Here is a 22,386-nt window from a genome sequence, read left to right on the forward strand (position 1 = left end):
AGTACACAGTATTTTCATTGTAGAGTTCTTTCACTTCCTTTGTTCCTTTGTTAACTCCTAAGTATTTAGTTGTCCTTGATTCTATTGTGAATGGTATTGCTTTCCTAACTTCTTTCTCAGTGAGTTCATTATTGGTTTACAGAAATGCCATTGATTTTTTTTTTTTTTTGGTACCAGGGATCGAACTCAGGTCCTTGTGCTTGCGCATGCCATTGATTTTTGTATGATTTTTTGTATCCTGCTACATTATTGAATTGGTTATGAATTCTAGTAGTCTTTTAGTGGAACTGTTTTGGTCCTCTATGTAGAGGTTCATGCCATCTGCAAATAATAATTTGACTTTTTCCTTTCCAAGATATATTCCTTATATTTCTTTCCCTTTCCTGATTACTTTAGCTACTGTTTCAAGTCCTATATTGAACAGGAGTGGTAAAAGTGGACATCCTTGTCTTGTTCCTGATTTTACAGATAAAGCTTTCAGCTCTTCCCCATTTAATATGATGTTGATGGTGGCATTGTCATAAATGGCTTTTAACAGACTGAGATAAGGTCCTTTTTTATCTTTTAAAAATTTTTTTTGGTTTTTTTAAGACAGGGTCCTGCTATGTACTTCAGGCTGGCCTTGAACTCACTATGTAGCCCAGGCTGGCCTCGAACTCATGGTGATCCTCCTGCCTCAGCCTCCTGGGTGCTGGGCTTTTATATCTATTTTATTCAGGGTTTTTATCATGAATAATGTTGAATTTTGTCAAAGGCCTTTTCTGTGTCTATTGAGATAATCATGTGATTTTTTTTTATTGTTACTTCTGTTTATATGATGTATTACATTTGTTGATTTGCATATGTTGAGCCATCCCTACATCCCTGAGATGAAGCCTACTGGGTCATCATATATGATCTTTTTGATGATTTGTTTTATTCTGTTTGCCAGTACCTTGGTTAAAGATTTTTGCATCTATGTTCATCAACGAAATTAGCTTAGTTTATGTTTGTTTGTTTTTAAAATAAATTTTATTTTATTTTATCCCATTCCTCTACAACCCCCCTACCCTCCCTATTTACAAAAGCTTTGTTTCCATTTTTTTCTTCTATTTTCACTTTTTTTCTTGTCCCTCCTTTCTAGCTTATAGTTTTTTTATTTGGTTCCTTTTCTGGTTTTGGAATCAGTTATTCTAGCTTCTAGGAATGACTGTGGGAATACTCTTTTTCTTTTGATTTTGTCACAGACTTTGAGGACTGGTTGGCATTAGATCAGCCCTGAGGTTCTTATAGAAGTAAGCAGTGAATACATTAGGTCCTGGGATAGTCTCGGTTGTTTTTTGTTGTTTTTTGTTTTTTGGGCTTTTTTTTAATTTACTGCTTCAATTTCATTGCCTGTTATTGAGTTATTCAGGGTTTTTATATCTTCTTTGTTCTATTCGGCAAATTCATATGTATCTAGAAATCAATTCATTTCTTCTGGATTCCCCAATTTATTGGAGTACAAGTTTTCAAAGTAATTACTAATAGTCTGGATTTGGGCAGTGTCTGTTGTGATTTCACCTTTTTCATTTCTAACTGTATTGTTTTGAGTCTTTTTTTCTTGGTAAGATTGGCTAAGGGTTTGTCTATTTTATTCTTTCAAAGAGCCAGCTCTTTGATTCATTGGTTCTTTGTATTGTTTTTTGTCTCATTTTCATTAATTTCTGCTCTCATCTTTATAATTTCCTTCCTCACATTCCAGTTAGGTAAACTGACTCCAGAAAATGCTGCCTAAGTTGGGTACTGCTCAATACCATTCATCCCCTAGCTCAAAGCAGAAATCTAAGGCTCATCATTTGTTTCCTCAACCATCCACTGCCAATCCTGCACATTTGCAAGCATCATCTTGAACTTACGGACTTATCTCCATCTCCATGGCTGCCACCCTCGTTCAAGCATCATTCTGCTCATGGGTCCATTAAACTCCCTAGCCTGTCTTCATCCTTCCACCCTTCCTAATCTTCCCTCACAGCAGGAAGTGATCTTAGTAAAGTAAAAAGCTGATGTCACTACCTTGTATCCCTTTCATGGGCTTGCATATGCTTGGTCATGGGTTAAGAATCCTAGTGATCTGTCTTCTTCAGTATTATGTCCAACTTTTGCCTCAAGAAACTCCCTTCATTAGAACATGCTCAATATGTTCCCTAATCCCTCAGGGCCCTTGCTCTTGCTGTTCCCTTGGATCAAAACCATCTTCTCCCAGCTTCCTGTTTCCTGCAAGTCTTAATTTTCATGTCACCTCTTCTCAGCCACTCTAAAAGGGCTATTGCCCTAGTACCATGTTTCATTCATGGGACATATCACAGCCTTAATTTAAATACAGTAACTACAAGCATGCAACAAGTCCTAGTCTACCTGGGCTCAAATTCTGGATCTACCCCATGACTTCTCTGTGCCTCCATCTCCATACCTATGAAAAGGTATAATAATTCCAACTTAATATGAGGCTGTGAAGAGTTATAATGCCTGACACATGCTAGGTGCTATTTCAACATCTGCTATAATTATGTATACTTGGAAACAAGGACATTGCCCCCTTGATCATCTCTATATTCCCAGTGCTTAGAACACTTAGTTTACAAGTTTGTCAAGTGAATGACTATTTTTCCTCTTCATTATTCCTGTGACATATCTGATAATATCTACCATTTCTTATTGCTATATACCCTGAGATTACCAATAATGTGGCTTCATGGTCTAACATACATGCATTTATTTTATTCTACTCATATTATACAAATGTTATACAACCTACAAAAAGTACAAAAGCCTAGTCCATTATCCAATGCCAAGTCAGAGCTAAGTTGCCAAAAAGACAGTTACAGTAAGGTGTAAGAGTTCATAAACCATATTGCCTGTCATATCATGTACTTAAAATTGGAAATATTGCCACAGGAGAATTTCTTGTCTTTGCAGCGACCACACAGTTCTTGTCGATGAGGTCTCCTTAGATCAATGTGTCTTTTCTTTTGAGGACAGGAACATCGAGACTTTGAACAGGTCTTTAGAAAATAAGGAATAGTTTGGATACTAATGATCAAGTTAGTGTTTCAAGAGTAATCCTCAAATCAAAATACTTTCACCACATCCCTATTATCTTCATCTTTCTTTTACTGCTATAAGAAGCTCATTACTAAGTTGTAAAAAACCAATTAATCCCATTAAATGCCATACATTTTTCAAGATGAATGATCAGAGATGTTCGAGAGAATATTTCTAAATCAACTAAGAGAACATAAAAATTAAAGACTTTTATAGAGTTCCTCTCTGTGTAGCTTCATGTATTTATAGCAGGTGGGATTAAGTGATTTGATTATCTAAGAACACTGAAACATAATATAACAATAGTTCTAACTAGGTGTGATTTACTGGGGACATTTGGCTATATAGAGAGATATTTTGGGTTGTTATAACTAAGAGGAAGGTGCTTCTAGAGGAAGCAAAATTCCTTTCTTTCCAGACGTGCCCAATCTTTACTAACATTTAAAGCAGTATTTTTTAATCATTAGTCCATTCTATCTTCTGCTAAATAAAAACTTATACCCTATGAGGACATGTACTTCCCTGGTCCATCCTCCTATCCCTGCTAATCATTAAAATTGATAATCACTGCTGTGTTCTGTTTATACGTCATATGTCAAGATTTATCTTTGCATACTACAAAAAAAATAGGCCCTTCCATTTTCCAAATAGGAATCTTAAATATGATCTATCAAACATTATACAATATCCAAATTCCCCACTCTCTCACTGAAGATTATTTCTCCTTATAAGAAAATTCTAACAGCTATATGTTGTATACATATCTACCACTGTCTTAAGCACTTTCTATAGATTTGTTTAATTTTCACAATTTCTTTTTAAGGAAGAAAGGGTTTAATAAAGTAATGGTTTATCTTAGGGTAGATTTTTGCTTCTGGCAATGGTGGATTAGGGAATTCTGACCAAGCCTGCCAGACAACTAGAAAAGTTGAGCTAAAAATAACTGCTTGAAGGAAATTGTCAAAACTTTAAAAATAGAAACTCAGAAATAAAGGTAGGCCTGACATTTGGTGATTATTTTAAAAACAAAAACACCCCTCTTGATTATAAAACAACAACAACAACTATATTGCCCTATTTTGAAAAGCTTAGATAGCTTCCCTTCAAGTATTTTTAGATACCTCCCCACACAACTGAAGGGGACTTAATGGGAAGGGACATCTCATCTGGTTCTGTGATTTTTCTAGACATTGGCAGCATCATAGAATCCAATAACAGGTCTAATACTATCAGCCTAACTTGGGAAAGTTATTTTCTCTAATTAAATTTAGCTTTCTGATCTATAAAATGGGGGTAACATCTATCACCAGGGTTAGACTACAAGAGATACTGTTTGTAAAACTACTTGCCAATTCTGAAAGACATAAAAAACAAGAGGAAGCTGAAAACTAGATTAACAAATTGATGAGGCTAAGGGATATGCCACACTAGAAGAGCACCAGTAAACAACTCAGACTTTGTGGTGGGAACCTGAAGGTTACAACCCAAGAATAAGGTTGTGCCAAAAATAGACCTGCCTTTACAGGTGCTGAAGCTTAGTTTCAAAACAACTCAACATTGATTGGAAAATAGTGACCTGAAATTGTTAGTTTATCTGTCTGCCTATCAGAATAAACATAAATCCTCTGTTGAAGAAGATGTTATCCTAGGCTACAAATTTTCCAAATTGTTAATAAATGATACTAATACTCGAGTGAAAAAAGTGACCAGGTACACAAGGAGACAGAACAATATACTTGAAAATCAAGAGGATAGCAACAGATGCACAAGAGAGTAAGGTAATAGAGTTATCTTTCAGATTTTAAAAAATTATGCAAGTTCAAGGAAATAAAACTTCTAGAACAGAAAATATAATTGATACCAATAACTTAGTGGATAGTGTTAATAGCAAATGAGAAAAAGTTGAGATAATTAGGAATGGAAAATAGTTTAGTAGATAATACCCTGACTGGAGCAAGAAGAGACCAAAAGCAAAAAATATGTATTTTTAAAAGATCATAGGAGTCAGAATTATGGCAAAGGCCTAATATGAGTAATCAGAGAAAAGAGACATAGAGAATAGGAGCAAAAATAATACATATTGGAAAGGTAATGGGCAATAATTTTTCAAAAGTAATTAAAATCTCCAAGCCACAGATTTAAGAAACATCCCACGGATACAAGAGGCAGGACAAATACAGAGAAGCCACAACCAGGCACATCATTGTAACAGTGCTGAAAATCAAAGCAGAGAGGGATACAGTGGTGCCTTGGTTCATGAACTTAATTCTTTCCAAATCTTAAAAGCAAGCAGAAGGAGAGCAAGAGAAAGATTACTTCAAACAAGCTGCAATGAGACTAGCGGCCAGCTGCACAAAAATGACACACCTTTAAAGGCCAGAAAGGCCAGAACTGGTATCACACACCTGCAATTTCAGGCCTCAGGAGGCTGAGGCAGGAGGATTGTGAGTTCAGTGCCAGCCTGGGCTACATAGCAAGTTCAAGGCTGTTGTTCAATTGCATAGTGTTCAATTACACAGTGTGACCTTGTCTCAGAAAACCAAGAAAAAGACAGAAAGAACTACAAATTCTATACCCAGCAAATGTGTTTTGAAAAAATATCCAGACAAAATTAGAATTTGTCACCTTCATACCTATACAACAAAAAACATTAAAGTGTGTTCTTCAAGTAGAAGACAGTGATCCCATATAGAAAAAGATATAAAAAAGATCCCAGAGCAACATAAAGGATAAATATGTACTTAAAGCTAAATGAATATTGACTAGATAAAATAATATCTCAAAGCTTAAAATATAGGTAAAATTAAAATATACAAAACTGGCAGCACATAAATTAGGATGAAGCGATGCAAGTATTCTAAAGCCATTGCATTGAGGAAAGGTAAATATATTTAGTCCTTTATAAGTCAAGGAGTCATACTATAATCTCTATAGTAACCACTAGGAGAACATTAAAGAATGACAAAAAAGAATGAATAACTACCAAGATAACTGATTGAAAAATGAAATTTTAAAAATCAAATGAACATTAAAAAAAAAAAGTAGATTACAGAAAAACAGAAAATAGCTGTGCATGGTGGTGCACACCTGTAATCCCAGTACTCAGAAGCTGAGGCAGGAGGATCACTATGAATTCGAGGCCAGCCTGGGCTACATAGTGAGTTCAAGGCCAGCCTGAACTACACAGTAAGACTCTGACTCAAAAAAATGAAAAAAGGAAAAGAAAAACAGAAACTATATTTAAATACAATTTAATAAAGGGATATTAAACACAAGAATACTAAGAATCTCAGTCCAGAAAATCTGAGGATAAGTCATTTATAAACTAGTTTTAAAAATATCATTTACTAACCACAGAAAAAGGGAAAAATTTTTAACTGGAAGATTTATTTTTTTGTTTTGTGCAGTATTGACATTCCTTGTTTAACAACCAAGCTACAGTCCTACTACTAGGCTGTTAACGAATTGCTCACTAAATGAATTGTATATAATGTGTACATTACAATATTCAGAACAAAGAAATGGTCAAAGGAAATTCCCGCTTGATGACTTTGTTTTTATTTGCTTAACTCTTACATCCAGTCCTGTAATATATAACAGAACATACAACTGCAATACTGTACTATACAGTAAAACCAGCAAAAATTACAGTACTGTACTACAGCAAAAGCCACCACAAGGCTACACTGCCACTCATGTTCCTGTGTAGATGTCTAAACACGGGTTTTAAGTCCAAACAGTGATTAAACAGGCAGGTGGTTAAACAAGGAATATCTGTACTGGGAATTAAACCCAGGGTCTTCACAATGGCCTACATCCTCAGCCCTTTTAATACTTTTTATGTTTGAGACAGGGTCTTACTAAATTGCTAAGGCTGGGCTGCAACTAGCTATTCTCCTGCCTCCATCCTAGACTGCTAGGATTACAGATGTGTGCTACCTCACCCTAAATAATTTATTTATTTATGGTTTTTTGTTTGTGGGTTTTTTTTGGGGGGGTGAGTTGAGACAAGGTCTCACTATGTAGCTCCGGCGGGCCTCGAACTCATGGGGATCCTCCTCCTCAGCCTCCTGAGAGCTAGGATTATAGGCGTGCACCACCATGCCCAGCCTCCAACTTTAAAAAACTCTTTAAATTCAAAAATTATGTTGCACTTTTCTGAAAAGTTTAAAGACAGGTTTCCACATACTGTCTCCCCGAAATGCAAAAAGACTTCATTGGAAGTTAAGATCTCATCTGTTCTGTGATTTTCTAAACATTGGAGACACCTGGAGTCCAATCACGGATCTAATACTATGAGTCTAACCTAGGGCAAATTATTTTATTTTATTGAATTTAGCATTTTGATCTGTAAAATGGAAATAACTATCAGAAAGGCTACATCACAAGGGATAATGCATGTAAAACAGCCCAAAGTCTAGCAAACAGTAAACGCTTAGTAATGGTTACTTATCAAATTACTACATTTGAACTACCAAATCTCTCAGGAAAAACACACATACACTGTACACAAACACCTCATAAGGCAACTGAAAATAGTAAATCTTCCCCATCTTTCTTGTCAAGAATACAAATTAGAATTTATGCCTTTTTTTCTAAATTATCTAATTATAAAGTTTCAAATATATAGAAAACCTAACATTACTATGCCAATATCCAATTCAATCTGAGGATTCATGTTGACAAACATTAAAGAAAAAGTAAAAATGTTCAATATGCTTACCTGACATTGGATTGCTTCTACTCGATAAGGGTTAAAACTCTTTTGGCATTTGCAACAGAGTTGTTTGAAATAAACCTAAAGATAAAATTATTGTTTAATACAAGTCGGAATGTATATATATATGGGTATATATGGATATATATAGTGATATATATTATATAATATATATAATATATATATTGCTCCCAGTTCTTAATTTAAGGAATCTGTTCCTTCACCTTGTACTTCACTTTTATCCAACTTCCAACCTTGCAGTTTTAAGCTCTGCCAGGGCTATCGGTCACCTTTTTTAACCTTATGACCTAGATTTTCCTTACCTGTAAAATAGTTCTGACAACTAACCAGTAACACACATAAAGAATTATAATACATACACAATGGAAAATGGTCTTTATAGTTTTACCCATTTGTGTGGAACAAACATTTCATCATTTGTCCTAGTCCATTAGCCTTGATGTATTGGATTTTCCAGTTATTTCCCCACCTGAGCTTTAACTTACCTGTGGTTATCCATCAATACCATATGCTCATGTGCTTTCTGGACTGTGTATTTTCCTGTGCACATTTTCTCCCTGCTTTACTTGGTTATTTCTTCTGATTTATACTTCAAAAGTCGTATTTTGAAATCATGACACTATCCCTCAGACAGGTTAATCCCCTCCCCTTCCTGTGTAATTTCTGTACCACTTCCATGCCATGAATGTTACTGCATATACCACCAAACTGCATTTTGTCTGCATCACTCCTATCATAATGCATTTCTTAAGGACAAGTTCTATGTCACATTCTTTGTGTTCTAGTGCCTTGGCGTGTCTGAATCAACCCCATTGTTTTTCTTCAGGCAAGAGACAAGACAGGAAGTAATTTTAACTTGGTTTGAAAATCTATTCACCTTCTAGGTCTAGCAAATGGTTAAGTCAAATTTTCATTCAGGTCACAACCTGCTTCTCTGCCCTATCCCTCCACAGTCCTTTAGCCAGAAAGGCAGCCTCTGAACAAACACAAACTCAGATGCTCTTAAAAGTTAAAGAAATGGCCTGATGTAAACTGCTACAAAATGAAGTCCACAAGGCAAGAAAAAGGAGACAGAGGGCCCGGGATTTAGCTCAGTGGTTTTGCCGCCTGCTGCCCAAGCGCAAGGACCCGAGTTTGATCCCAGATAGAAAAAAAAGAAAAAGGAGACAGAAACTGCTCAGCCACAACCTACTGTTCTCATTCTGAAATGAGGGTCCATCATGACCAGAGCAGAGCCCATGGCTGTTCAAGAAAGTCCAGAAATGCAAGGGCTGGGGATTTAGTTCAGTGGTTCCGGCGCCTGCCTCAAAAGCGCAAGGACCCGAGTTCGATCTCCGGTACCAAAAAAAAAAAAAAGGCAGAGAAGTCCAGAAATGCAATCTGAATGTGAAGTTTTTCCCAATTTTAATATGTTGGCAATTAAGTGAATGTGTTAGTTTTAACCTAAATAAAAATTTAAAATCCCACACTGGGAATTAAATCCAAGGGCTCTCCATGCCTAAGCTATATCCCTAGTCCTTTTTATTCTTATTTTGAGACAAAATCTTACTCAGTAGTCCAAACTGGCCTCAAATTTGGAATTATCATGCCTCAAACTTCCCAGTAACTGGGATTACAGGCGGGCACCAGCATACCTGCCAAAGTAAACCTCTCCTTCTTAAATTAACCTTTATGTTATTTCTCTTATTGCCCCACCTTGTGGCAAAAAGTGGCAATTTTCTTGAGGCAAGGCCTAAACTTGTTCAAACAAACTACAGTATACCAACAAAAAAATGATTACAGAAAGTCCCATGTTGACAAGAGCAAAAGCCCATCTAAATAACCTGAAATTTGGTCCAATAGAAGCATCAAACCTGACATGCCACGGTATGGCTCAGGAATAGGTAGCCTGTTCAATTTGAACATTCACTGAGCACTAACTGCATGCCCAGCACTGAGGACCAGGATGAACAAGATAGGCGGTGGCAGTCATATTCCACGGAGAAACACTCTGCCTCCATTTGATATCGGTGCCCATCCCATTCTCCCCCTACTTCCCACTCACTTTTACTTACTTTATTAGTTCCGGAAATGCACCACACGTATGCACTCTCCCATCTAGTCTTACAATCTTTACAGTGAAAATAGCCGTATTTTGGTTCCAAAAACTGAAAATAAAGGAGAGGGGGACTCATTAAATTGGGGGAGTCTAGATTCTCTTTCCCTAATTGCTTTAAGAAATAAAAATTATCGGGCTGGGGATTTAGCTCAGCGGTTCTGGTGCCTGCCCTGCAAGTGCAAGGACCCGAGTTCGATCCCTGGTACCCAATAAATAAATAAATAAATAAATATAAATGAAAATGAAAATTACCTTCTTGCCCTCACTTCTGTCTATTCTAGTCTCAATGCTACTACTCTACATTAATTTAGCTTCTCATCTGCCTTAAGAATTACTCTGGAATTCTTCTTGCTGCTGTTGCTTTTATTTTCCCAGTCCATTTTCTATACCACCATGAGCATAATTTCCTAAAATGAAAATCTGACTTCTTGTTCACACACTTAAAGCTCTTTGTCTCCTCATGTAACAAGGACCCAGAAGTTGGGCCTGCAGTGGGTATCTAAAAGCAGGATGAAGCTTGGATTGCCTTGAAACTTAGGGTCAGGTCCCTGCTTAGCCATGTACATACACACATTATTCACGTAAGGAGTGTGTGTAATTCAAGGATTTTTAGCCCTAAATTGACCTGGCCTTTCTCACCCCCTTTTTAAGACTGAGGACACCAAGCTAAGAATAAATACAGTAGTTTCCAGGGTTTGCAGGGGTATCCAATTGCCAGCTTTACACTGTTCAGTTCCAGACCATCTGGAGCAATGTCTAGAAGTCTTCAGTCTGTCATGTCAGATTTCAGGAAAAGATTCCAAGTGACCATCCTGTGGTAAGGTCATACCCAACAGGGGGCAGCTGTCCCATGACAGGAACTTAGGCTGTCCCCAAAACAGGAGCCATCAACAAACGATGGGAACAAAACTACCCTTCCAAGCAATGATGGCTCTCTCAGAACCAGTCGTAAAATATCAATCAATCAGACCACTACCTCGTTAGGATTACCTACCATTTCCAGCTGTGTGAATTACCCAGCTATGCAAACCCCCAACTATTGATGTTGTTCCCTTCTTCTATAAAATTCCAGAGGTTCTCTCAACCCCTTGAAGATAGATCCGGAACTCCTTTATCTGTCTTTTTCATTGTGGGCATACTGATTAAAGTTCCTTTCCTGCCTTTCACCACTTTCTCCTTGATTGGCATTTAGGTGTGGGTGATTGAACCTGGTCTTTTGCCCCCTTCCCCAAAGCTGGGGCTTTTGCCCTAAAACTAAGTAGCAGTGGTGGCCACACCTTTAGCCTTCACAGATTTAAGTCAGACTTGGCACTCTGTTACACCAAAAACTTGCAAAACTACAGGCCACGTAAAATACATATTTTCAAAACAATCCCTCTCTCTCTCTCTCTCTCTCTCTCTCTCTCTCTCTCTCTCAATAAAAGGAAGCAAGAGAAAGCTTTACTGTTATTGCCCCAGAAATGGAAAAGGAAAGAGAAGACAGGACTGGCATGACACTAAGAAAAAGAGCAGAAAGGCTACCTGGAAGCTGGGCTTCTGAAGTGGACAGCCAGTTGCATCTCCTTGTACCTGCTTGCTCTTCCTTTCACTAAGACACTTGACATCTTCCTCCACCAACTCCTTGGACTGAGGCAGTCCCTCCTGCCTTTCATCTTCTGACCTTGGCATTGGTGGTGGCTGCTGGCTGGCCTCCCCAGGGCCTAAAACCACCTTGTTTTTGCCATCTTCTCCATCCTTTCTTAAATGGATCAGACTCCTATGGCCAATCACTGGTGAACTGACTCCCCAGGCTGTCATGCGTTCCCTGTGGCCAGTGTTGTCCCATGGGCAGCAGCTGTGCAGAGTTTGAGGACCCAGCGAGCACTGCACGGACCTGTCCACCTGCAAGCTCACCTGTACACCCACCTCCTTGGTGTTGGCCTTGCACAGCCGTAGGCTCAGGTTGGGGTTCATCTGGGTGAGAATGGCTTTAAAGTGTGCCCTTCTGTAAGGATCCATGCAGTATTCAGAGGCATTTGCTGGCACCAGCAGCCCTGGCCTGGCCAGGAAAGTGGGGGGACCCATATTTTGCCTCCAGTTGGCTTGATTGTGCCTTGAGAGTCCAGGCTGGCCCAAGGGCAGTGTGTTTCCATAGCCCTGGTACCAGACATAAGGAACACGGACAAAGCGTTCCATTTGGTTATCAGGTGCGCAGGCACAAAATCCTCATGCAGTTTGTGCTCTTGTTTTGCGTTCCACCATCATTACCCCTTCTTTTTCCTAATCAGGCTGGTTCATCCCTGCTTCTCCATTTATTTCAGAATCTAACAGATGTCACCTATTATCCTAATTGAAGCAGGGAAGAGCTACCTACCTACAGAAATCTAATTGCTGCTTGATTCCTAATTGCTTTTCCCTACCTCTTCAATTTACTGTTCCTGAATCTTTTTTCATAGCTGTTTTCATTTCTGACTTATTGACCCACGTGCTTTATTCCTCTAGTGATCATTTCATAGATTACTTGTTCATTGTTGATGGAAATGTAAATTAGTAAGCCATTATGGCAAACAGTATAGCAGCTCCTCAAAAATCGAAAAAATACCACCACCATATGATCCAGCAATCCCACTATTTCAATATATACCCAAAGAAATCAATGTTCTAAAGAAATATCTACAATACATGTTCATTGCAGAATTATTCATAAGTCAAGCTATGAAAATGTTGTGTTCACTGACAGATGAATAAATTATGATATACATGGGAATATCATTCAGACGTTTTAAAAGAGGAGTGCTGGCCTTTTGCAATACCATGGATGAGTCCAGACGATATTATGCTGAGTGAAATAAGCCATATGGAAAAAAAATACTGCATTATAGGGAACGGGAATGAGGACATTACCAGAGACCTCTGCAGTGAGTCCTGGCCTCCTGTGATACACAACACAAAGCTGAATAAAAGTAAAGACAGAAAGAACACTTAGAATTGGGTCTTGGGCTAATCAGGATGCTCTGAGCAGTAAAGGGGCACAAAGGGCACCCAGTATTTTATTGACTACAACAAGTGTGGGAAGGTAGGAAAAGTATGCTTTGAAGACATCTAGCAGCACAGTGTGAAGTGTCTGAAAGCATCTGGCTGGAAGAATCTGGCATGGCTGATAATATGTAGGCAGGAATATCTGATATGCAGGCTGGGATAGGTGATGTGCAAACAGGGATGTAAAGAAGGAAGGCACTGCTTGTGTTGCTTGGAGAGATCAAAGGGTGCTGAGACTGGGTTGCAATTAACCAGAGTCTGCTAATACTGGGCAGAGATGTCTGCTATACTGCATGATCTCACTTATGTGGTATCGAAAAAAAGTCAAAGACACAGTTACCAGGAATAGAGAGCTGGAAGAAAGAGGAAAAGGCTGGTCAAAGAATATAAAGCTGTAGTTTTAAAAGATGAAAAAGTCTAGGGGCCAGGGATGTAGCTCAGTGCCCCACACCTGCCTGCCAAGCACAAGGTCCTGAGTTCAATTCCTGGTACTCACCCCCCCCCAAAAAAAACTAAAAAGAACTTGATGACAGTAGTTAATGGTATTGTATCATATCTGGAAATTTGCTAAGAGTAGACTTTAGGTGTTCCTACCAAACATAATAAAAAGATAACTATGTGAGGAGATGGATGTATTTATTGCTTGCCTTGAAATAATCATTCAAATATGTGTATCAAACATCATGTTGTACACATTATATACAATCTTTATGAAAAAGTTTTAAGGATACTCCATGTATTAGCATGATTACTGACATATTTTGAGTTTTATTACAATATTGGAGAATTAAAGGGGAAATAAAAATGTGAAAAATAGTACAAGCCTTCCACATCTTGGCAGTGGATACTGAGGACAATGTCACTTTCCAGCACTGGGACAAAATACCTGACACCTGCAACTTAAAGGAGGACAGGTTTATTTTGGCTTGTGAAGAAAAATAATTTAAAAAAATAAAAAAAACTGAAGTAGTAAGTCATCTGAGTGGCTGCACTAGAAGGAAGTATACAGGACTACAATATAACTAATGAACATCAAGTCCCTAGTACCAAAAGCAAGGAACATAGTTATAGGGGAGTATAAACAATGAGAATGTATTTCAGAGGGTGCTGTGACATACTAAGGGTTCTCATTAGTTCATTTCCAGTGACCTTAACCCCTTCACCTCTGACCTCCCAAAAGAGGAAAAAAGCAAATTGTTCTGACTTACAAGATAGTTAAGTGTCATTGCAAGATAGTTAAGTACAGCATATGCAGTCAAACAGACTTGAATTCAAATCTGGACCTTGTTACCAGGAAGGTTAATAATTTAAGTTTCTTCATCAGACAATACTAACCCAATTATAGGATTATTGTTAAGACTAAATGTGCTATTGCTTGTAAAGCACAAAGCTGAATGCCAAACTCATAAAATCTTGAATGGTAGATACTGCTATCATCACAGACCTCCATTCCTTTGCTAACTAGACCTATAAGATCAAAAAAGCTTTAGTTATATCTGTATCAGGAAAGTCTCCTGCTATAGCTAAGAATTATTGGTTATCAGGCTAAAAAGATCCCTAAAGAATCAAGTAGAACTCACTGTTTTCCTAACCCAAGGTTGTCTCTGCTCTCACTGCTCAAGCACCTTCTGGAAGCAGTAAGGCCCATGAGCAGCATTCACCTCCTGAATCCAGCTGAAGCCTTCCTGGTTTCTGCAACAAACTCAAAATAAGCTTTATACTAGTATTGTTACAAATTCTGTAAATTCAGGTGAGGTCCGTTTAGGGAGAAGACAGGCACAAGTAGATGGGTACCCTAAAAGCATAAAAGACACTACCAAGGCCTGCAGAGGGGAGTACCTAATAGTACAGGAACACTTTATTAAGGTGAGTTTCACAATTATTCAAGTGGGGAAGCTGGCTCAGAAGTCTGAGAGCAACATGCCTACTGGAACTAAGATCCTCTACTCCCAAATGTCTGCCTTTTTCACTACCACGCAGTTGGAAAGCCCACAGTCATAGACCACCCTGAGGGTTTTCTAAAATCGGCCTACTTTGAAAAGCAGGCCTAAGGGAACACTAGCTCTAAGGACAGAACAAATGCCTTTCAAAGGTCCCAACCCCAGATCGTGTTCCAAGGGCGCCCACCTACGGTGGAGCTCTAAGAGGCAGAAGACGGCCCCTCCAAGCAGGGCGGACTACTACTTTGGAGAAGAGACCACACGTGAGCTCCCTATTCAGGAGAAGACCAACCATAAAGACGTCTATGCAAGCACTCCCTTTCACTCGCGGGGAAAACCCCTAGCCTACGGGACCCGAGACCTAGACTTCCGGGTTACGTGTACGTCGAGTATACGTCATCACGTCACGTACGCAGAGAGTTTTTGGCGCGAGCTTCTTAAATCAGGCCGCGGTCCCGCTGGGTTGTGCACCTTGAGTCTTGTTTGGAGATGTAGATTGCCACCGGAAGCAGCCTGAGGGGTCCGGCTTGTGACCAACGTGCCTGCTGGCGCAGTGTTTGTCCAGCTACTCCAGCCAAAATTGAGCCGCACCTCTGGAGCGGGTTAGTGGTGCCTGGGGTGGAGATGGGGTTCCCATCAGCTGTCCCAGTTGTCGGGGCGGGCAGGGAGCGCCTCTCCTGACGCGGGTGGTAGCCCGCGACCTTTGTCCTCGCTGCCATTGCAGACTTTCACCTCTGTCTGAGAAGGGATTGTGTTCCACAGGCACGTTTCTGCAGAGTACATTCCCTTCCCTGGGAATTCACCTTTGGGCCCCGCGAGCCGCTGGGATTTGCCGCGTAGCTGCCCGAACCTGAAATTTCATCGGGGCACAATATGTGTCTTACTTAACTCCCAGTAATTGCTACATTCCGAAGATTTAGAGATTGGGAATTGTAAACTGTGTCTGTAACAGGAGCATTCTTAACTGCGCCACCACTAACCACGCGTGCCTAGTGAACGCAGTTAAAATTAATGTTAAAACGTTCTTTAGTCCCACTAGCTGCTTTTCAAGTGCCCTATATGACTAGTGTCTATAGGATTGGACAGCACAGTTCTAGTATATTCTCATTCTCACATTAAGTTACGTTATTACCCTAAAAGGTGGGAGTAAAGTAAAAAAATTAACTGTAGACAAGCTTACCAGAGATTATGATTTTACTTCACTTAACAAGGAATGCATCCCTGCGAAGTATACTTTGGTCGTATCTTTTGCAGAAATACAGTAAAGCAATCAACGGAAAAATATTGTAGAGAAAGATGCCTATTGGATCCAAAGAGAGACCAACTTTTTTTGAAAATTTTAAGACGCGATGCAGCAAAGCAGGTATTGACAGGTTTTATAAAATAAATTACACTGAGAAAATATTTTCAGAAAAATGAGATGAAGGCTTACTAAAAAGAATCCAATACTGTACTTTCTTTACCCTCTAAACTGTTCCTTACAGAGTCATAAATCTAGTTAAGAATGTAATTGTTCAACATGAACCAGATGATGAGTATAGAACCTTTAGTGGATAATGAGACTGGCCCCTTGGAAGAATTGTTTTTAAAGTACTACTAGCAAATCAGAAGCACTGATAATGTCACTTTATGCAGGAGTTGTCAAACTTTTTGGTTTCAGTTTTTCTTATACACTTGAAAATGATTAGTGACTACTCAAAGAGCCTACTATGTTAGTAATTAAAACTAAGAGCTTGAGAAAGTTTCAGTTCACTTAAAAATAAAATAACCTATTGCATTTATCATAATATTTTTATGAAAAATAGCTGCATTTTCTAAAATGAAATTAAAATAGAATTGTTTTACAATTTTTCAGTTCACTTTAATGTCAGCTTAATAGAAGATAGCTGGATTCTTGAATCTTTGTGTGCATTTATTTTCAATTTATTGGTACATTTCTAGTGCATAATGATTAAATTCATCATCGGCAGTTGGTACATGTACATAGCACATTTTAATTGTTTTTACTTGCCCTTTCTGTTTCCAAAAGATTTCCCTGTTTATTATCTGTTTTTGTATATACTTCAGGTTTCTCATATAAGGAAAACTACAATACTTAAGTTTCTTTGATTTATTTCACTTAACATTGTGTTCTCAAGATGCACCCATTTTCCTACAAATCACTCAAATTTATTTTTTATGGCAGAGTATTACTCCATTGTGAATAAATACCACTTTTTCTTTTTTTTTTTTTTCTAATCCCTTTCCATTCCTTTTCTTTCCCTTCTCCCTTCCATTGTTCCCCTTCCCTTTTGAACATGTTCTTCCTACTTCCCATTATCTAGCCTCTATTTTGGTACTTATTTACCCTTTGAGTTTCTCACACAAGAGAAACAATGTGATATTTAAACTTGTGTGCCTGATTTCTTTGACTTAGCATTATGGTCTCCAGGTGCATCCATTTACCTAAAAGTGTCTCAAGTTTATCCTTCCTTATGGCAGAGTAGTGCTGTACTCTATTGTATATGAAAACCACATTTTCTTTGTTCATTCATCTGTTGATGGACAATTACACTGGTACCTTGATTCATAAACTTGTTTCCACAATTCTGGTCGCAAACTGAATTGGTCACAAACCAATCAAATTCCCCATAAAGTCAACATTGAACCTAACAATTGAATTTGACTTGGTTCTCAACCAATTTGACTTGTGACCAGAATTGTGGAAAGAATTAAGTTCATGAACCAAGATATAACTGTATAAATTGTGTTGCCATAAACATAGGTATTCATATATCATTGTGGTATGATGCTTGTAACTCTTTTGGGAAGATACCTAGAAGGGGAAAGCAGGGTCAAATGGAACCTCTAGTGTTTTGAGGAATCTCCATACTGATTTCCATAGTGGTTGTACCAATTTACACTCCCACCAACAATGTAGAAGGGTTCCTTTTTCCCCACAGCCTTGCCAACATTTGTTATTGGTTGATTTCTTTTCTTTTCTTCAAGTGGGTTGCCCTGCTTGATTTCTTGATCATAGTTATTCTTTCCAGTGAGATAGAATTTCAGATAGATGTTGAACATTTTTCATATATTTATTTGCAGTTTGTACTTCTTCATCTGAGAAGTGTATTCATTTAGGATGCCCATTTTTGGATTTGATATTTAAATTTGGGGGGGGGGGTCTGATTTTTTTGGTAGGTTTGTTTTTTGGGTTTTTTTTGTTTTTTGGTACTGGGGATCAAACTTGGGTCCTTGCGCTTGCACAGCAGGCGGTGAAACCACTGAGCTAAATTCCCGGCCCTTTTGGTAGTTTTTTATATATTCTAGATATTAGCCCCTTGTCTGAGAAGTAGCTTGAAAAATTTTTTCACATTGTGTGGGTTGTTTCTTTACTCTGTTGGTGATTTCTTTTGCTGAGCAAAAACTTTAATTTGATGTGACCCCAGTTATTGATTCTTTGTAATATTTACTGTGTGATCAGGGTTCATAAAATCTTTGCCTATACCTGCATCTTTGAGAGTTTTACCTAGTTTATCTTCCAGCACATTAAGTGTTTCTGTTTTAATATTTAGATCTTTCTTCTACCTCAATTTGCCTTGAGGGAGTTGGGGATTATGGGTTGCATCTTCAGTGTTTTCTCATTTTCTTTTTGTTCTTTTTTTGCTGTTTATTTGTTTTCTGCATTGAGGCTTGCAAATTGCTTGTAGTAGATAGCTTTATTACTAGTATTGAGACCTCTTTAGGAAATGATTACTTTTCAGAGATGTCTTTTAGGCATAGCTGGCTCTTGGCTTTTGAGTCTGACCCAAGATCCTGATCCTGTCTCTTCATTTTATTAGGGATGAAGGGTTACTGCCTTTTTGGCCTAGTACCCAGTTCTTGGGTACTGGATTATAATAATCCATATTATATGGATTATAATATCAATACTGTTTATGACTCTCAGCCACTCTAGGTATTAGCACACAAGGAAGATCAACTGATCACAACAACTCTGTCTCCTTGGCTAACATAGTACAATCAGTAATAACATTAGCATCGAGCACAGACTAGAAAATGACAAACTGTGATAACTATTGATTTGCCACATTCAATCACAGGTACAAGATCTATATGTTATATAACATGATATAAGTTAAATCAGAAAATTATATACAGTAAATATCCATTCTGTAGAGTGGTTTTACCCTAAGGGGAGAAAATTTAAAAGAGATAAGAGGGAAAAATAGAGAAATAAAAGAGAAAGAGATTAGAAGCAAGGCTGAAGGACAATGGAAGATTACCCAAGCTTCAGGAAACTGGTAAAGAAGACAGGAAGGAAAGCAAGAAAAAAGCAAGAACAAAACAAACTAAAAGCAATGTTCACACTCATGAAAAAACAAAAACAATTAAAATGAACAACAACAAAAAACAATGAAAAAAAGATAAATTTCTCTGTGATTTCAGGCCAGTTGTTATCCTCTGGGGTCTACAGTTTTGTACTAGTGTACAATTCATGGCTTGACTCTGCTCTTGTTGGTAGACAAAAGAGGCATTCAGAGTTCAGATCTGTCCTGGATAATCCCAGCAAGCCTAAAGTAGGATTGGGGTGTGTGTGTGTGCGTGTGTGTGTGCGCGTGTGTGTGCGCGCGCGCACACCCATGCATGCTGGTTCTGGTACTTTCAGATCCACAGAAGTTTAGGCTGATCCTGGCCTCTGGCTGTGGGATTGGGGCCTTAGATGTTCAGCCTACAATATTCGGGGTGTCTCTTGCTGGCCTGACCAGGGCCCCATGACCCTGGACATCTCCTGCAGTTGTCTCTTACCCAGTCACTATCGAATTTCAACACTGGGAGCCCTGAGATGAAGCCAACCATGGCTGCTCCAAGTCCTAGGTTCACCTGGCTTCTCCCTAAAATAGTGTCCAACCAAGCAACCTCTCCTAGGGACAGCAGTTGTTGGAGTCACGAGCTATTGTAGCAAACAGTGTCCACTGCACCACTCCACTGATGTGTTTCTCCCTGGAGACCTCTGGAGTCACCTGCCCTCATGAGTCTTTATAGATTCAATAATCTTCTCACATACCATGAGCCAGGAGCTGGGAAGAAAGTGCAGATTGCTCTCTCCTTTGCGTTGAGGTCTCTGTCTCTGTGGGTTCCAGTTTTTCCCTTCAGATCCTTCCTGGGTCCCAGAGATCCACAGCCCTCCTTTTTTTCTTTCTCAGGTTATTTTCCAGTGTCTGGATTCCAAATCTTGGAGAGGTTAATTTCTTGCTGCTTGCTTCTCTGCCATCTTTCTGCAAGTCACTGTTTAGATCTTTGATCCATTTCGAATTTAGTGTGTGGTGAAAGATAGGGTCTTGGTTTAATCTTTGGCATATTGCAAGCCAGTTTTATCAGCATCATTTATTAAAGAGGCCATATTTCTTCCAATGAAAGTGTGTGGCTCCTTTGTCAAAGATAAGGTAGCTGAGTATGCTTCGAGTTGTTTCTGCATCTTCTACTCTGTTCCATTGATCAGGTCTTTTTTTGGCCAGAACCATGCTGTTTTTATCATTGTAGCTTAGTAGTATAACTTCAAGTCAGGGATTGTGATACTCCCAGCCTTGTCCTTGTTGCCTTTGTTGCCTGGAATTGCTTTTGTTCTAGGTCTTTTCTGGTTCCATATGAATTTTAAGATTATTTTCTCTAGTTGTGTGAATTATGCTGTTGGTATTTTGATTGGGATTGCATTAAATCTATATAATAGTTTTGCAAATGTTATAGCTTGTATCTAGAGGTCCCTCCAAAGCCTCATGTAGCCATATGTGGGGCTTTTTGGAGATGGCTGGATGTAGAGTGTGTGATGCTGGGATTAAGATGTGATGCTGGGGTTGATTCACGATGTGAGGCTAGGACTAAGGGTGCCCCACCCTGGATGTGAGGACAAGTAGCTTGGATAGACTATAAGGAACAAGCCAGGCTTGATGAGCACACCTGTAATACCAGCACTTGGGAGGCTGAGGCAGGAGAATTGCTATGAGTTGGAGGCCAGCCTGGGCTATGTCGTGAATTCAAGGACAACCTGAATTACATAGTGATCACCTGTCTCAAAAAGAATATAAGGAACAGAAAGAGCTGCTGTTGTCGATCACTCCTGCTGCTTTGCTGTTTTGCCACCTTCTGCCTGACATAAACTGTTTCTCCTCTGTGATGCCCCGTTGCCATCCCACCGTGCCTTGGAGCCAACTGATAATGGACTGAAACCTCTAAAAACGGTGAGCCATAATAAACCTTTTCTCCTTTAACTTTGGATGTTGGTTATTTTGTCTCAGCAATGAGAAGAAGTAACTAAGGCAGGAAGTAATGGCCATTTTTACTGTATAGGTTCTGCCTATCCAACCACAGGGGATATCTTTCTGTTTTCTTTTTTTTCTGTTTTCTTATATCCTCTTCTATTTCCTTTTTCAGAGTACTGTAGTTTTCAATGCAAAGGTCTTTCACTTCCTTTGTTAGATTGATTCCTAAGAATTTCTTATTTCTTCATGCTATTGTGAAAGGTGTTGTTTCCCTAATTTCTCTCTCAGTTTGTTATTTATGTACAGGAATGCTATTGATTTTCATGTGTTTACTTTGTATCCAGTTACACTACTGAATTTGGTTATTAAATCTAGAAGTCTTCTGGTGGAGTTTTTCTGGTCTTCTATGTAGAGTATCATGTCATGAGCAAATAATGATAATTTAACTTTTTCCTTTCTTTTCCATATTGCTTTTTTTCTTTCTTTTGTCTATTTGCTTTGGCTAATGTTGCTGGAAATATGCTGAACAGGAATGGTGATAGTGGATATCCTTGTCTTGTTCCTGATTTTAGGGTTCAGTTTTTGGCAGTTTAGTATGATGTTGGCTGTTGGTTTCTCATAGGTGGCTATTATCAGATTGAGATAAGGACCTTCTGTTCAGATTTTCTTTAGTGTGTTTATCATGAATGGGTGTTGGACTTTGTCAAGTGCTTTTTCTACATCAGTTGAGAGGATCATATAGTTTTGTCCTTGGTTCTGTTAATGTGGTATATTATATTTATCAATTTGTGTATGTTGAATCATCCCTGAATCCCTGGAATGAATCCTACTTGGTCGTGGTGTATAATCTTTTTGATGATTTGCTTCATTCTGCTCATTATTATCTTATTGAGGCTTTTTGTGTCTATGTTCATTAGGGAGATTGGCCTGTTTCCACTTTTGGTATCAGGGCAATGCCTACTTCCAGGAATGAGTCTGGGAGTATTGCTTCCCTTTCAGTTTCATTAAAGAGTTTGAGAAATAGTGGCATTATATTTTCTGTAAAGCTCTTGTAGAATTCAGCAGTGACTCCATTAAGACCTAGGCTTTTCTTTGTTGGTAGTTCTTTTTTTATTACATCTTCAATTTCATTGACTGATACTGGGTTATTTATAATTTTTATGCCTTCCTGATTCAGCTTTGGTAATTCATGTTTCCAGAAACCTACACATTTCTTCTGAATTTTCTATCTTATTAGAGTACAGGTTGTTAAAGTAGGTACTGATGATCTTTTGGATATCTGCAAGATCT

General features: G+C 38.5%; 2 protein-coding genes across 5 annotated transcripts in view; one reads left to right on the forward strand and one right to left on the reverse strand.

The window, feature by feature from the left end:
- Window positions 1–515: 515 nt before the first annotated feature.
- On the reverse strand, window positions 516–15,266 carry Zar1l (zygote arrest 1 like). The gene is made up of 4 exons (XM_004854765.3): window positions 11,421–15,266; window positions 9,856–9,948; window positions 7,787–7,861; window positions 516–3,023 (listed from the first exon to the last, which is right to left on the reverse strand). Exons 1-4 carry the CDS (start codon window positions 12,072–12,074, stop codon window positions 2,880–2,882), a joined length of 966 nt encoding a protein of 321 aa, XP_004854822.2. The 5' UTR covers window positions 12,075–15,266; the 3' UTR covers window positions 516–2,879.
- An 8-nt stretch (window positions 15,267–15,274) lies between these two features.
- Brca2 (BRCA2 DNA repair associated) overlaps window positions 15,275–22,386 on the forward strand; it is a 76,136-nt gene continuing 69,024 nt past the window's right edge. For all 4 annotated transcript variants that reach the window (XM_004854764.3, XM_021266507.2, XM_021266510.2 and 1 more), the window contains exons 1-2: window positions 15,275–15,459; window positions 16,112–16,220. In XM_004854764.3, coding sequence (XP_004854821.2) covers window positions 16,154–16,220 — 67 coding nt within the window. In that variant the 5' untranslated portion in view covers window positions 15,275–15,459; window positions 16,112–16,153. The remainder of the gene's footprint in view (window positions 15,460–16,111; window positions 16,221–22,386) is intronic.

This window comes from Heterocephalus glaber, unplaced genomic scaffold (assembly GCF_053883595.1).
Source record: "Heterocephalus glaber isolate CG9 unplaced genomic scaffold, H.glaber_assembly_v1.0 deba00001720, whole genome shotgun sequence".
Classification (NCBI taxonomy): Eukaryota; Metazoa; Chordata; class Mammalia; order Rodentia; family Bathyergidae; genus Heterocephalus; species Heterocephalus glaber.